This window comes from Gastrolobium bilobum, unplaced genomic scaffold, assembly GCF_033153095.1.
Source record: "Gastrolobium bilobum isolate Gb01-03AN ecotype WA unplaced genomic scaffold, APGP_CSIRO_Gbil_v1 utg2673, whole genome shotgun sequence".
Lineage (NCBI taxonomy): Eukaryota > Viridiplantae > Streptophyta > Magnoliopsida > Fabales > Fabaceae > Gastrolobium > Gastrolobium bilobum.
In genome coordinates, this window is record NW_026898407.1 from 357671 (window position 1) to 373174 (window position 15504).

Here is a 15504-nt window from a genome sequence, read left to right on the forward strand (position 1 = left end):
TATGGCTTTTAGATTACCAAGCCTTGTGTAGTTCTATTTTTTTCCTTTGATTACTTCGTTATTTTTAGGTTTCTTCTTGATTTTGCTAATGTAAAATAAACTAGTATTTTTATTTATTTTTTTAATTTATTGGCATATGATATGATAGACCAATGTGGTCACCTGTTTCACCTCCAGTGGCACCAAAGACTAACATCAGCAATGTTGGTTTATTGGACCTCGCATGTAATTTCTGTTTGATAAAATAAGTTTTTCAATAATAAATTAATGAGTTTGATGTTTGTCATTTTAAATGACATAAGTTATGTCATTTTAGAAGAGAGATAGATACAAGGAATGAAAATTATGAGAAGAAAGTGAGTGATTTTTTTTTTAAATTTAAATTTTAAATAAAAAATATTATTTTGTGTTTATCTCTCTCTCTTTCTCTTAAAATGACATAATTTTATGTCATTTAAAATGACATATTTTTCCCTAACAAGGTTATACTTACAACATTTTTTTTTACAACTTCTTACAACTATATCTTAACACCGTTGATTTTCGTCAATCAACGGTTATTATTTATTGTGAATTAATAATTAATTAATGAGTTTAATTTGCGAAAATCATAACCGTTGATTGACGGAAATCAACGATGTTAAGATATGGTTGTAAGAGGTTGTAAAAAGAAAAGTTGTAAGTATCTATAACCTACCTCTTTTCCCTAAATTTAATTTACGAGTAAGTATATAAATCAACTGACTGAAAATTATTCCTGGATACGTAAAACTCATTGTAATAATGATGGGCCAATAAGGCCCGTTGATAAAGTATACATCAGAAAGAAAAAAAGAGCCCAACTGATGGAAGGGGAGCAAAACAAAAATAATTGTCAAAGAGGATGAGTCAGGAAAGTTAGTTATGGGTGGGGTCACATGGCAAGCTGTGAATGGAGAAGGGTTAGTGGGGAGTGCGTGGGGGGAAGAATCGACACAAGGTGAGAGTAGTGAGGATATAAGTGGGTGCTGGACTGCTGGAGAATAGTGAGAGGCAGGTATTTTTTTATTTATTTTTTGGTAAAAGTGGAGGGCCTAGCCCAGATGAATTAAATTGAAAGCTGATGCATGTCAAAAGAAACATGCTCCATCAGCAAGAAATTACAAAAGTCATTCCAGAATGGAAAAACACTTGTAGGGGGAGAGGAATATACATTCAGCTCACCACCCCTACCTTTCAAACCTAAAATGGCTAAGCCATCAGCACGAGAGTTATTTTTTCTAGGAATATACTCAAAGGAAGCATACTCTAAGGCCTGTAAAGAGTTCCTAATTTTCCTAACTAACAAGGAATTGCCATCTGATTCAGAAGAGGAATTGATACTTAATAAAGCTTCCTGGCTATCACAACCAACCCAAACCTCCTGGATTTTCAAACCCACAGCAAGTTGAAGCCCCTGCCATATTCCCCATAACTCAGCTTCAAGGCTGGTACATATACCAATATTGAGAGAGAAATCAGAAATTCACTCACCCTTTGAATTAAATAGGAATCCTCCACAAGCTCCTGTTTTGGTATTCAATGAAACAGCTCCATCAACTAAAATTTTGACAGCTTCCTTCTGCATACTATTGCCACATCCAATAAAAGAAATAGGTTCCTTCTGTGCCTGAGAAAAGGGTTCACTGCTACAGCTCTTTTTCATATCTTTTAGAAAGATTAGAATCTTACTCATTGGATCTTCAGGCCAAGAAAAAGTATCATCATGAACCAACAAATTTCTCCATCGCCATAAGAGCCAACAAGTGACAAAGAAAATTTCATACCAGGAATGCCAAAATCTAGATGAGAAGGACTTACAGATATTGGCCCGAAACCAGTCTAGACCAACTGCTGTCATGAAAATATCTGGAATTACACCTCCAAACCAGCACTCCCACACAAATTTTGCTCTATTGCAGTCCCTAAGAACATGCATAATTGTCTCATGATTGTCATAGCAACTGGGACAGTAAGTCACACCACCACTCCATAGACCAGTAATACTTCTCACAGGAAGTTTATTCAAGCAAGCAAGCCATAAGCAGGTTGCAATTCTGTATGGCCCTTTCCATTTCCAAATCATAGACCATAGTTTGTCCTTCCCCACAATAGGATCTGTCAGCTCGCAATATGCATTACGAACCATAGACCTAGATGAACTATTTCTGGTCCAACAAAGTCTGTCATTCGGCCCAGAAGGAGAAGGAGGCAGAATTCCTTGCAACTTCCCAATAGTGCTATCATCAAGATATTTCTTCAAATAATCCCACTTCCAGCCACCTATTTCATTCTCAACAAGGTCACAAATCCTAAGATCCAGATCAGAACTAGGGGGTTTAACACATGCCAAATCAAAGAGACTAATGTTTCCTCCACTCCAACAATCAATCCAAAATAGTGTAGTGATTCCATTACCAACTTCCCAAACCAGATGAGGATCTAGTTTAGTTATTGCAGAACAGATGCTCTTCCATAAAGGAGAGTCACTTGGTTTAACTATGAAACCTCTCCTGCGATCTTGTTTTCTGCCATATTTGCCAAGTAATACTTTAGTCCACAAACTGTCTTGATCATTAATCAGCATCCAAGAAATCTTTTGCATGAAAGCTTCATTTTGGAATCTAAGTTTAATAATTCCAAGACCCCCATATTCTTTAGGCTTACAAAGCTGATCCCAAGCAACATAATGGGCTCTTCTTTTTTCATCTAAGTCTCCCCAAATGAACTTGCATTGCAATTTCTCAATCTCCTGGTAGATGTGAATCGGCAGGGTATTATTTTGCATATGATAAGTTGGGATTGCTGAGATGACACTCTTGGCTAAAGTGATTCTCCTAGCCAAAGACAGACATTTGGCTTTCCACCCTTGAAGTCTGAGCGGCAGGTATTTGCATTCAGAAAAGTAATGGTTTAGCAGCTGAGAGGGTGCTCAACGGTTTAGGAGAGGTCCATGGGTGTATCAAGGGAAGACGGGTAATTAGGAGTGGAGTCCTCTTTATGTTATTCTTTCTTTGTTATATGTTATCTATTGAACAGTAGCTGAGCTGGACTCAAATTTAAGCCCTGGTCAAAAATTTGTATGTGTATTTATTTTTCTTAATTTTAGTTAGTTCATATCATAATATATTTAAATTATATTAAATATAGAACATATGAGCAAACAGCACTAAGAAGAGTTATAATTTTATTAAATATTTTTTTATTTTACTAAAAATAATTTATTTATTTTATACAAATGAAAATTAGACACATAATCTAATACAATTTATCCAAATCTTTCACCAAAAATATTTTAAATTTTACATAGGGCCAAATTACAATTTTAATCCGGACCAAATTATAATTAATTATATAATTATATATAATAAATACAATTTATTAAAATTTAACTCGGACTTCTTTTCTTTTTCGGTTGTCTAGTTGTAAGGAGTTGATCTCCACAAAAGTTTTATCAATATAATTAATTACCTAGTTGGTTGTGCTATCTCTGGTACCATCAAATAATAAATAAACTTTAAAGTTAAGACGAAATTGAAGTTTAACATCCTATTTGCAAAAAGACGAGTAATTTGATATTTTCTTCTTTTCCTACTTTTATTAGATATTGAAAACTAGTGTTCAAACAAGCTTTCACACGTTTTATATTTTAATTTTTACTTACAAAGGACTCATCTCAGAGTTGACTCATTAAGCCAGCCTTGATGGTGAAGACCAAGCTGCTATCATATGACCCGGAAAAAAAAAGGGGCAGAAATGTTACTTGCTATTGTAATTAGACCTAGTCATCGTCAAGCCTTTTTAGCGTTCTATGATGTTCTGTTTCTGTATTCCTTTTCAGAACCAAAAAATCAAAGCATGTATATGGATGGACATTGGCAGGGATGATAAACGAACCAGGGTTCTTTGGTTCGGTTCGTGAAGGCCTGAGCTTATATATTTAAAATTAGTTGTTGGAATCAGGTTTAGACTTTTATAAAAGTTCGTTCAAAAATTCGGCCTTAGAACCTCTCAGGCTAGCCTAATATATTAATTTTTATTTTTATTTTATATTTTTTATACTACTTGTAAGAACTCTCTCTTTCTCCTCAATCCATTTCATTCATTTTATTGGTTAAACATAGTTTTTCAATTATTTTGTTCTTTATTATGCTGTTTGGATATACATTGAATTTATGAATATTTACAGGAACCCTGTTTCTGTATTCCTTTTCAGAACCAAAAAATCAAAGCATGTATATGGATGGACATTGGCAGGGATGATAAACGAACCAGGGTTCTTTGGTTCGGTTCGTGAAGGCCTGAGCTTATATATTTAAAATTAGTTGTTGGAATCAGGTTTAGACTTTTATAAAAGTTCGTTCAAAAGTTCGGCCTTAGAACCTCTCAGGCTAGCCTAATATATTAATTTTTATTTTTATTTTATATTTTTTATACTACTTGTAAGAACTCTCTCTTTCTCCTCAATCCATTTCATTCATTTTATTGGTTAAACATAGTTTTTCAATTATTTTGTTCTTTATTATGCTGTTTGGATATACATTGAATTTATGAATATTTATGGAATTACTAGTGCTGTTGATTGTATATTCTTTTTGGATAAATTTTTGTTGTCTTATTTTTTTTAACAGACTAAAAGGCTAAACCAAACTTTCAATTTTTGTAAATAAACCAGTCCACAGGCCAATAATTATATCATACCAGGTAACAGACTTGGTGGTCAGGCTGACACATTTAAACACAAAATTAGCTTTTTAAGATCAAAGCTCGGCTCGGCCCGTTAACACCCCTAGACACAGGTTAAAAATAAATGTAAAATGGGAGCATAAAATTAGAGAACCGGCAAAAAACACTTGTCTTGATGTAAGAATTGATCTTATATCTTCTATGCTTCAAATTATTTCACAGAACTTGTATCAGCATCAATAAAATATTCCTCTCCCATCTTCATATTCCTTCCAATTCCGTCCCAAAAGAATTGAGAACCCCAGAAAGGGGGGCCAAAAACAGAACCAAAAAACAATAACAAATACTGAGATTCAAAAGGTCATTTTATACAGATGGACGTTGAACTAACCAAGCTCCACAGTTATATACAATACTCGATGCTACTATGGCTTCACTGCAAAACTCATTTTCTTGGTCCCTTTCACTGGATTAAAAGATGACAACCTATACTTCGTGGTCATCTCATATTACAGCATTGAGGCCTTGTCTTCCTTTGCAATTTATCCCACAGGCACATCATCTGCCTTGGAGATTGGTAATGGGCTGTGTAATAGTCTTCTATGCAACCAAACTGGCAGAAATTCAAGCTATGCGAGTAGTGCACTGGTTTTGTGCGGTTAAATTGCTCTACCCACATTCCCATACTCACATCTTCCATCTTAAACAACTGCATAAAAGAGCAAGTCACCGAAACATTTAGCCAAAAATATCTTCAAACGAAAGGGACTTCAGGTACACCTGCATGGGAATCCTGCTCCCATGGAAGTACAGAGAAAAATGTGCAGTAAAAATTGTGTTTACTAACCCTTAATTTATGCATCTCAAATTCAGATACAATGTAGCGTGCAATATCAGATGCCAATATATAACCCGGTCCATTAGCATAGGGTGGGTAATCCTCTTCTGGCCACTCCTGGAAAAAAAGGCAACAAAAAAAGAAAATCAATATTCAAATACACCAAGATTTTTCCTGCAAGAAGTTGAATGTGGCAACAGTAAAAAACCATGGGGTCAGAAGTTATATCAATCACAATCAGTGTTGATATATGTGTGTGTGGCAAACACGGTTAAGGACCATGGTATATACAGTTCAGACATTCTTTGGATCAGAATAGAGACGTATTCTTAATTGATGTAACATTAATATACAAAACCAAATTCATAAATTTTTTCAGACAACAAACCCTCCTTAATTCTTAACAAAAGCATTGGAATAGGTTCTGATTACCTCGTATGTCACTTCCCATTTACCATAGCGCAAGGGTTTGTGGTAATAATTTATGTTCCCAATATAAAAGCTCTTATCATCGGGAACCTTCCTTGCTTCATTGATAACAGCATCCACTCTTACAAAAGTGTCATCATCACCTTTCATGATATACTTAGCAGAAACTGTATGAACCTATGAACAATAAACCACATCTTATATTTCATTCCCCCAAAAAAAGAACATCTCATATATCACAGAAAAAACTCATCATATTTCAAACTCAAAATCAATTAACAACTCACCCCATATTCACATATGGCCACTGTTTTCAACACAACAAGGTCATAGTTATCCAGGTAAGGCACTATAACAATATCACCAAAAAATTCTGCTTCCTTCTTCAACTCTGCATTAACTTCTTTTCTCGGGCTCTGTCAAAATTTCAATCAAATTTTAAGAAACCCAAACGGAACATCAGAAATGAAACCATAACCTCAAAAATAAAAACCTCGTCAACCAGTCACCATTACCAGTGCTACAAAGAAACGAGCCACCACTTTTGCAGACTTGATAAGCCTATGCTGCATCCATGACTTTCTCACAGCCATCCTCTCAGCAAAATGGTTTCCGGCCGAGAGGATGCCGATGAACAATTCTACACCGGAGCCAGTTAGTGGCTGAGCACACCATCTGGTCGAATATTCAAGATGCCGCTGCGGGGCAAAACTAGGATGTGATGAAGGCAAAGATGCAGCAAATATGGAGTGGACATCAATGTCTCCAGCCAAAGAAAGCCCGGTGGCATCCTCAAGAGCAAATCCCTGTTGAAATCAAAAAGCAAAATAAGAAAATCATGCAAATCAATCTTCAGGTTAAGAGGTTAACAAAGTTGAAATCACATTATTACTCACAGTGCGATAAGGAAAAGAAGCCACATGCCTCCCATCAACAGTAACATGATAACCCTCCATTCCAGCACTAAGAGTAAGAACAAAAAGCTTATTCTCAGAAAACGGGAATGGCCAATCAATTGTTACTCTCTTTGTGCGACCTATCAATCTATTCAACCACCATGTTGCCTTAGACTCCTCTCCATGATCTTCATCATCCCTGATCCACTTCTCACACTTCACTAGCCTATCAACTGTGAACAACAACTCAATTTATCACAATCAATCAATATCAAAATAGAAACAAAAAACACAAATAAACAACAACACACATGAAAACTCAAAACTGATTTTCTTAACTCACCAGTATCATCATCAGCCTTGGATTTCCAACCATCACACCTGAGAGAAGCACCCCACTGCATGCGGTAGCACGTGTTAAGCTCAATCACGGGCTTTTCACTCCAATCACCCTTCAACCTTGGATTAAAGTGAAAAATCCGAGGAGGGTCTTCACCATCCACCGTCTTCAGACCCTGCAACTCCACCACGAACTGAGACACCATCACCGGTTCATTGTCCTCCTTCACCACCGATATCCGCGGCTCGAAATCCGGGTGCGCCGCCAACGGCTTCCCCACGACCGTTACGTGGGACCCCAATGTGAGCCCACAGGGAAGCCCCACCACACCCGAGAAATCCGACCCGGATACCGACACCGAACCCGGGCATGAATCCGACCGGTTCTCTGGCTTCTTCAAAACGGGTCGCGGGTTACCCGATTGGATGTCTTGCCAAAGGTTCAACCCAACCTCGCGTGCGTTCTTGGCTAGCTTGTAGAGCTCGAAGGACCCGTCCTTCCCGCTCAGGTCGAACGTCGCGTCGTTTAAAACCAAACCGGAGAGGATTTTCCGGCGAGCGAGTTGACTCGGTGGGAGTGCGTTGGAAACCGTTTTGAAGGGGCGAGTTGGGGCTTCTCTCTCTTCGGTGTGGTCCTCCTCCTCGCTGAGTAGGCTCGGAGGGCGAGTTGTGACGGCACCGAACCCGGTTTTGAAGACGAAGGGGATTTCGAGCGTGAACACCACAAGGTACAAAAGACCAACTCCAATCAGAAACTGAATCGATCTTTTCCTCGTTAACCAAACCAAAGTTTCAAACTTCCTCTTCATCTCTCAGGTTTTCTATTTTAGCAGCAGCCACGATAACAAAACCGCCCCCTGCTGAAGATTACTGTGTAACTCTCTCTCTCTCTCTCTCTCTCTCTCTATATATATATATATATATCTGCTCCAACGTAAACACGTCAACACGTCTCAGAACAAGAACATAGGGAGAAAGAGAAAGACACCGACTAAGGAAAAAATTCTCTGATATAATAATGACGAGAAACGGCGATGGATTTGAAATTTTGAAAGGTTAAATTATAATAACAATAATAATAATAATAATAATAATAATAAATAATGGAATTGAAATTTCGTTGTAGTGGCCGTGGAATGGGACAACCATGACCCCATCCAGCCTTAAACCTACTTGCCAACGGATTCTTTTACTTTAACGTCCTTTTTTAGGGAACAGATGCTTTCCATTTTTTCATATTTTTTTTCTTCTATAAATACTCTCAAATTTTGATAGATTCTACTTACTTAATGTTTACACATGTAAGATTTTCTTTTTACAGAATTTATAAATATCTATGAAAAGAAAACAAAAATTATTTCCTTAATAATTAGTGTACAAATGACTAATGACTCGGGATGGAAGGTGGTACAGGGATTATGCCCTAACTGACGGAAATATTTTCGGTATCAAATCTTTGGTATTTTTTTTATTAAAGAGTATGGTTATATTTATAAAAAAAAAAATTTTTACAAATTATATTACGTTTCATGGGTAATATATATTATTTGAGTATGTATTATCTATAAATATGTATTACGCATAGTATATAATATAATTCGTGAGAGTTAACAAAAAAAATTATAAATATAATCTATTTTCTTATTAAATATGAAAAAAATTAACATATTTATACTACCGTTATTTCCTTTCATATTTTTTACTATATCGAAAAAGGGAGTAGCACTGAAAATATTGTGTGATTTGGTGAATACTAATTTCACTTACTACTATATTCCTGCCTTATTTATAGGTCACTCTTCCTATTGCGGCTCAAACGGTAATGTAAACACGATATTATTGATTTTTTTTATCTGGAAAAATATAATAATCACCGAGCTCTAGTATTTTGGTTAGGGAACTGCTGACTCTAATGTTGTGATTAGCTTGTATTTCGTTTTAGAAATAATCTTCAATAGATAGTATGATCCCACGTCCTACGATTCTCATCATTCCTATATTTCTAATTATGCTACTTCATCAAGACACATTGTTTTATTGCCTTCTAAATCACTACTCAGCATCAATGTTAAAATGTAAATAAAGTATCTTTGCAGTTTGCTTTATTGTTAAAATTTAAGAGTAGGATGTCAAGTATATGACTGATGACTGTGGATTATATATATATAAATATATAAAAGATTCAATTCAATCTAAAAGTTTAAGTTGTTGCGTGAGAACACATTGAGAGCGTGCATAACAATCATTCTGTTCCCTGACATTGTTTCTGAAAAGAAACAATTCTTTTCTATTTATGTGCCTTTGAATAGTTTCTGAGAAAAATATATATTTGATAACATGTTTTATTTTTATTCTGAGAATGATAATTGTGCTTAATTTTATATAATAAATAATATAATAAAAAAATAATTCCTATTAAGCATAAAATTTTTTCAGATCATCACTTTCCTTTTTATATGGTGTTGAGGTGGTAGTGGCAGCGACGGTGGCGATGGTGGTGGTAATGATGGCGGTAGCATGTTGATGATAGTGGTGGTGGTAATGTCATGGTGTTGATGGTGACGACAGTTGCTGCGCCGATAGTATTGGTGGTTGGTGATGGTGACGATGTCGGGAGTGGCTGCGGCGATGGTGGCGGTGGTGATAGTGGTGGCGATGACGTGGTGATGGCATAATGGTGACGGCAGTGGTTGCGGCGATGGTAGTGGTAGTTGGTGACAATAGTAGTAATGGTGGCAGTGGTCGTGTTGGTGGTTGTGACAGTAGTGGTTGCGATTAGGGGTGGCAATACAGGTATTGACCCGCGGGTTGACCCGTGACCCGACCAGCCAAATCACGTGTCGTGTCAAACCACGGGTCGTGTCAGGGTTGTGTAAATGTGACCCGTTTTTTTTCGTGTCGGGTCACGTGTCAACCCGCGGGTTCGCGTGTCAACCCGCACAGTGTCATTTTTTTATTTTTTTATTAAATATTTTATTATATTATTATTTTTATTCATTTATATATTGATATATATAGTCATTGTTTAGTATAGAAAAGAATAGAAGGAACAAAAAATCTCAAAAAACAGAAGCTAATCTTTTTTTATTTTTATTTTTATTTTTTATTGTTTTTAATTTATTTATTTTTCAAAAAATCCAACTTTTTTTTTTAAATTTTAAATTTTACGGGTCGTGTCGTGTCGACCCGTGACCCGCAACGGGTCGTGTCAGGGTTTGTGTTTTACGACCCGTTTACAAAACGGGTCGTGTCAAATAGTGTACGGGTCAAAAACGTATCGTGTCGTGTCGTGTCGGGTTGACCCGTATTGCCACCCCTAGTTGCGATAGTTGGTGGTGGTGACAGTTGCATAGTGGTAGTGATGGTGGCGGTGGCATCGTGGTGGTGGTGGTGACGACGACACTGGTGGTACGACGACAATGGCGACAATGGTGGCAGTGGTCGTGTCGAGATAGTGGTGATGGTAGTGGTGGAGAGTGATTGAGAAAGACAAATGTTTCTCATTGTGTGCCCCAGAACAAAAAAAAAGAGGAATTTTTTTATTCTTTTTTTCTATTTTCCAGCACAAAACTTAAACCGGTTCATCTCGCGAACAAAAAATAATCGATTTTACCCAAATGAGTTTTCTATTCATTTATGTTCCCAAAAACAGAAATTAAAAAAAAATGATTTCGGAATAGTTGTCATGCACACCCTAATAATTTTTATATATTTTAAAAACATTCAAAACACAAGAGTCTGTTGCGCTTGAAGGGTGTATAATGCATAAGCTCACTTACCTATACTGAGAAACTCCATGAGAGTTAATTAATTATTAACTAAATGAGGGGCGATAATGATCGAACCCATGACACTGAGACTCTGATACTGTGTAAAGAATAAATTCAACCCAAAAGCTGTTGGATAAAGCTATATATATACCCAAAAACTCAACGGCGACAATGATATACTGGTGATGGTGGCGACCAATGATGCACGGACACGGGACACGACACGATACTCCGACACGTTAATTCTAAAAAATGCTAAATTTTGACAAGTTGGGACACGTTTTGATATTAAATAATATTTTTAATATATATAATATAATTTACATTTAATACATATAGCAACTCATAATAACTCATATACTATTCAAATATTCAAATTTCATAACATAAATATTAAGAAAAAATAATAGAACATCCCAAGAGTGTAGAGTGTAGAGTGAAGAGTGTAGAAAAATAGAAAAATTATTTTACTTATGATTACACACAGTTCAATTATTTTCTTCTCCATCTTGAATAATCATGGCCTCTATCTCTGGCTCATCAAGTGAAAGGCTAGCAAATTGAAGATCTCCAATATCATCAAGTGAATCGAATGTATCTCCAGCGATATCCCACATTTGATTTTCTCCTTGTGCATAACTAGGAGTCTTTCTTGATAAGAGTCGAAGATTGTTATGCACATAAACCAAGTCTTCAGCATGTTTTGGAGTGATTTTATTCCTCTTGATGGAATGCACAAAAGAATAAGTACTCCAATTGCGTTCAGCACATGATGAAGAGGAGGGTTGTTGAACAAGTCTCAATGCTATTTTTTGAAGCATCGATGTATAGGTACCATAAAGTAGCCACCAAGATTTCGGATCCATAGTGTATTGAGTATTGATGGCATCAAAATCGCCAAAGGTTCCACTATTGCTAATAAAATCTGCATACTCCAAACTAATCCGGCTTCGGTCCTCCATGCTAGGAAAGAATCTCCTTAAACATTTTTGTCGCTCTTGAGTAAGCTCTAAATCCATGTGTGGAGGAACTCGACTAAAATCTTCCTAAAGCCATTGTTGACTATAGTATCTAAAAAAGAAGCAAAAAAAATCAACAAGTTGTCAAATTATATCAAGAGGAGTATTAATTTTAAACTGAATCATATTTAAAAACTTACTTGGGATTCAAAGCCTGTGCCAAACAGTGGAGTTGAGTTTTTTGTCCAACGATCCACAAGAATGCGATGCACCACATCATAAAAAGAGGAGCTGTCTTCCATCCTCTTCCCCTCTTTATGGTATATAGCTTTCTTCACTTTCACAATCATTGCATCCCACATATCATATATCAAGTGAAGACAAGCTCTATCAGTGTCACAAGCTCTGATCATATCATAAATAGGAGCAGTGAAGGCAAGTATGTAATCAACTTAATCCCAAAAATAATCATCCAATAATTTTTCCTTCACATGTCTGGCCCTCCCAAGATTATCATCTCTATAAATATTCCATTTTTCACTTATCACCATATTTTGGAGACCACTCTTTATTAACTTGAACCTCTTCAGCATCACAATCGTTGAAGCAAAACGAGTATCAGTAATAGAAAGCAACTTCAAACTCACAAACTCATTAAAAATGGCCAATCTCATAGAATGATTCATAATGAAATGCTTTATTGCAGCAACATCACCTACAATATCAGAAATCCAGCTGCATTCCTCATACGTTATTTGATTGCTCTCCACATTCTTTGCAGCACAAATATTTTTCATAGTCAAATTCAATGTGAGAACAACACACGGTGTCCAGGTAATAGATGGGAATTCCTGCTCAATCAGTTGCCCTGCTCCCTTACAATTTGCAGCATTATCAGTGATTACTCGAACCACATTCGCCTCTCCTACTTCTTGAATAACTTCCTTTAGCAACCTGAAAATGAAATTTTTATCATTAGTCTCCCTCGAGCAAATAAACACTTAAATAGAATACAAAAGTTCAAACAAATAACCTGAAAATGAAATTTTTATCCTTAATCTCCCCCGAGCAATCAACTAATTTTAAAAACATTGCTTTACCATCAGACACTGCCATGAAATTAATGAGTGGCCTCCATTGTGAATCACTCCACCCATCACTTACAATACTCACCCCTTTATGAGTCCAGGCCTCTCGAATAGGTTCACACAACTTATCAATATTTTCTTTCTCCTTTTGCAACAGAGTGGTTCGTAGTGAGTTATATCCCGGTGGCAAATAACCTCCAATATTATGATTTGCTGCATAAGTATACGAAGCTTGGAAGTAAGGGTTCTTTGCCAAATTGAATGGCAATCCTGCTGAAAAAAACATTCTAGCAATCAGGTAATTTAATTCTTCTCGCTCCCCAACATTAAATGTCATCTCAAGAGAACCTGTAGTTTTTCTTTTTTTTGGGCATGTGGAAGAGCTAGAAGGAGGTAAAGGTTCATTTTTGGGTGCATTGGATTGCTTTCTCTGGTCAGCTTCTTGTTCTAATTTCTCCATCTCTATCAGATCTCTATTTTGCACCATTAAGTATTTCTCAATTCCCTTGCCTGATAGTTTCAACAAATGAGCCCTCACTCTAGTATATGAACTTTTATAATCTTTTTTACAAAAGTTGCACATCCAAGATAAATTTCCTCCTCCTTCCATTATATCATCTATTTTGGTAACATATTTCCATAAGGGTTTATCTAGTAATTCATTGACATCAGAAGCACTAGTAGCAGCAGTGGCACTATTACTGGCACTGGCAGAGGCAGAACTCGAATGGTCGATCTTGTAATTCTATAAATGTGTCAAACAAAAATAAAATTAGTGAGATTGATTTAGTGTATAAAACAGAGCACTTTAAAAATCTGTGATTGCAATGTAGAGTGCAAAATTTTGTTTGCACAAGAGGCAGTAGAAAAATCATTGAAAACATCACAATACAGATACAAGACAGATTTAAACATGATTGGAAGAATACATGAATCATCTACATCCAAGTTCAATGGAACATGACTATTGTATTGAATTCTATTTCGTGCACTTTCACAATCATTTTTTTAAAAAAAAAAACTACACAATCATTCAACAGCAATTCGCAAAATTGTCTACCATCTCGAGTTTAGTCAAACAATCACAAATTTCACCAGATTACTACAAACTATAAAGAGCATTTAATCAAAAGGGACAAAAAGAGAGATAAAAACCAAAGAATGGGAAACTCACATACATAGAGAACTAGGTCAATATTATTATAATATAGCAGAACTAGGTCAAGATAATAGTTAACAGTGGCCAATATCTCAATTCATACTAGTCTCTAAACAGGCTCCATTCACAGAACCAACACCTACCAACCTTACCCGCTTTATAATACACATTCATTATTCCTTATCACCATCCTTTTTATGTCCGCAAACTCAAACATAAATGAAATCAACAGACTCAAACATAATTGTAGCTCATCCTGGATATGTATGCTCTCCAATAGTGCTTGAATAAGAAAAGAAGTTGCAGAAATCACGACATGGAACTCCTTTCCGTTCCCCCCAAAAAATATTCATGCAGAGAAACACATAGAAAGTTAATTGGCTTTCCCCAATGCTGCACTAATGTGTCTATCATTCTTTGGGATTAATAAGTTTAATGTAGTAAAATTTAAAATTTATATGTAAGATGCATATTTCATGATCATAAATGGGATTACATTATAAAAAGAAAAAGGAAGAGTGAGTGTGCAAGCATTTCATTTACATTTGCAATGTGGTTCTACACTTATGGTAGTTACATTGAGCACTGAATCATGCTATTTCTTTGTCGAAAGTCGGATGAATAAATTGCTATTGTATTTGTTTATATAACAATGGAGACAAAGACCTTGTCGTTATGTAATTGTATTATTTGTGCCTGAATGCGGACATTGTACTGTGATTACAATCTCAACAGAATCAAACATAAAAGAAATCAACAATATCCCTCTTCTCTTCTCTTCTCTTCTCTGGTCTCAGTACTGCAATATGTCCGCAGAAGCCATAATCGGCCATCCTTTTTATGTTGGGGATTTTCCTAAAGCAACTACGTTTAATCAATCTATTTATTTTATTTGAAAAAAAATAAATCATTCCTCACAGGAAAACTAATTGTTAACTTCACTTGTCTACTGTGACATCTTTAGCAAAGACAGAGAAATAAAGTGGCAAATTATGGAATGTCTTACTCTTAGATAAATAGACAAGTGAAGTGAAATAGACTAAAATAAACTGAAATAGACTGAAGTGTGATGGTGTTTGGGGCTTTTATGGGCTACGTTATTGGTGAAGAAACAGAGAGGCGTGAGGCGAGAGGCGTGGTCCCAAAGAATCGAGAGAGAATAGAAAGAGACTTACCGGTTTCTGATTATTATCGGAGATGTAGACGACGACCAACGACCAGAGATGTAGACGACGATCGACGACGACCGATGACGAAGAAGATAAGGACCAGCAGCCTCCAGCGCGAGAGAGGATAGGGTTACACCGTTCCAGACTTCTTGA

The 15504-nt window shown here is 36.2% G+C and overlaps 2 protein-coding genes across 3 annotated transcripts; both read right to left on the reverse strand.

Annotated features, from left to right (window-relative positions):
- Window positions 1-4913: 4913 nt before the first annotated feature.
- On the reverse strand, window positions 4914-8160 carry LOC133315831 (hydroxyproline O-galactosyltransferase GALT6-like). 2 transcript variants are annotated; one of them, XM_061517503.1, is made up of 7 exons: window positions 7211-8160; window positions 6868-7100; window positions 6487-6777; window positions 6259-6387; window positions 5975-6148; window positions 5552-5659; window positions 4914-5413 (listed from the first exon to the last, which is right to left on the reverse strand). In XM_061517503.1, the coding sequence occupies exons 1-7, from the start codon at window positions 8013-8015 to the stop codon at window positions 5204-5206; spliced, it is 1950 nt and encodes a 649-aa protein (XP_061373487.1). In that variant the 5' UTR covers window positions 8016-8160; the 3' UTR covers window positions 4914-5203. The 2 variants fall into 2 exon arrangements, with proteins under 2 accessions (XP_061373487.1, XP_061373488.1); XM_061517504.1 differs by having other exon boundaries at window positions 5975-6138; window positions 6252-6387.
- A 4227-nt stretch (window positions 8161-12387) lies between these two features.
- On the reverse strand, window positions 12388-15015 carry LOC133315849 (uncharacterized). Its single transcript, XM_061517527.1, has 3 exons — window positions 14926-15015; window positions 12969-13768; window positions 12388-12889 (listed from the first exon to the last, which is right to left on the reverse strand). The coding sequence occupies exons 1-3, from the start codon at window positions 15013-15015 to the stop codon at window positions 12388-12390; spliced, it is 1392 nt and encodes a 463-aa protein (XP_061373511.1).
- Window positions 15016-15504: the final 489 nt, after the last annotated feature.

What these genes read in the sequence shown, in the direction of transcription:
- LOC133315849 (XM_061517527.1), bottom strand. Translation starts at nt 15,015, where the DNA reads ATGGCCGATTATGGCTTCTGCGGACATATTGCAGTACTGAGACCAGAG. An exon ending in ATATTGTTGATTTCTTTTAT is followed by an intron (nt 13,769 to 14,925) that starts GTTTGATTCTGT and finishes ACACATTTATAG; the next exon opens with AATTACAAGATCGACCATTC. An exon ending in GATAAAAATTTCATTTTCAG is followed by an intron (nt 12,890 to 12,968) that starts GTTATTTGTTTG and finishes TTTCATTTTCAG; the next exon opens with GTTGCTAAAGGAAGTTATTC.
- LOC133315831 (XM_061517503.1), bottom strand. Translation starts at nt 8,015, where the DNA reads ATGAAGAGGAAGTTTGAAACTTTGGTTTGGTTAACGAGGAAAAGATCG. An exon ending in CTTCTTTTCCTTATCGCACT is followed by an intron (nt 6,778 to 6,867) that starts GTGAGTAATAAT and finishes TGATTTCAACAG; the next exon opens with GGATTTGCTCTTGAGGATGC. An exon ending in CTCGTTTCTTTGTAGCACTG is followed by an intron (nt 6,388 to 6,486) that starts GTAATGGTGACT and finishes AAATTTTGACAG; the next exon opens with AGCCCGAGAAAAGAAGTTAA.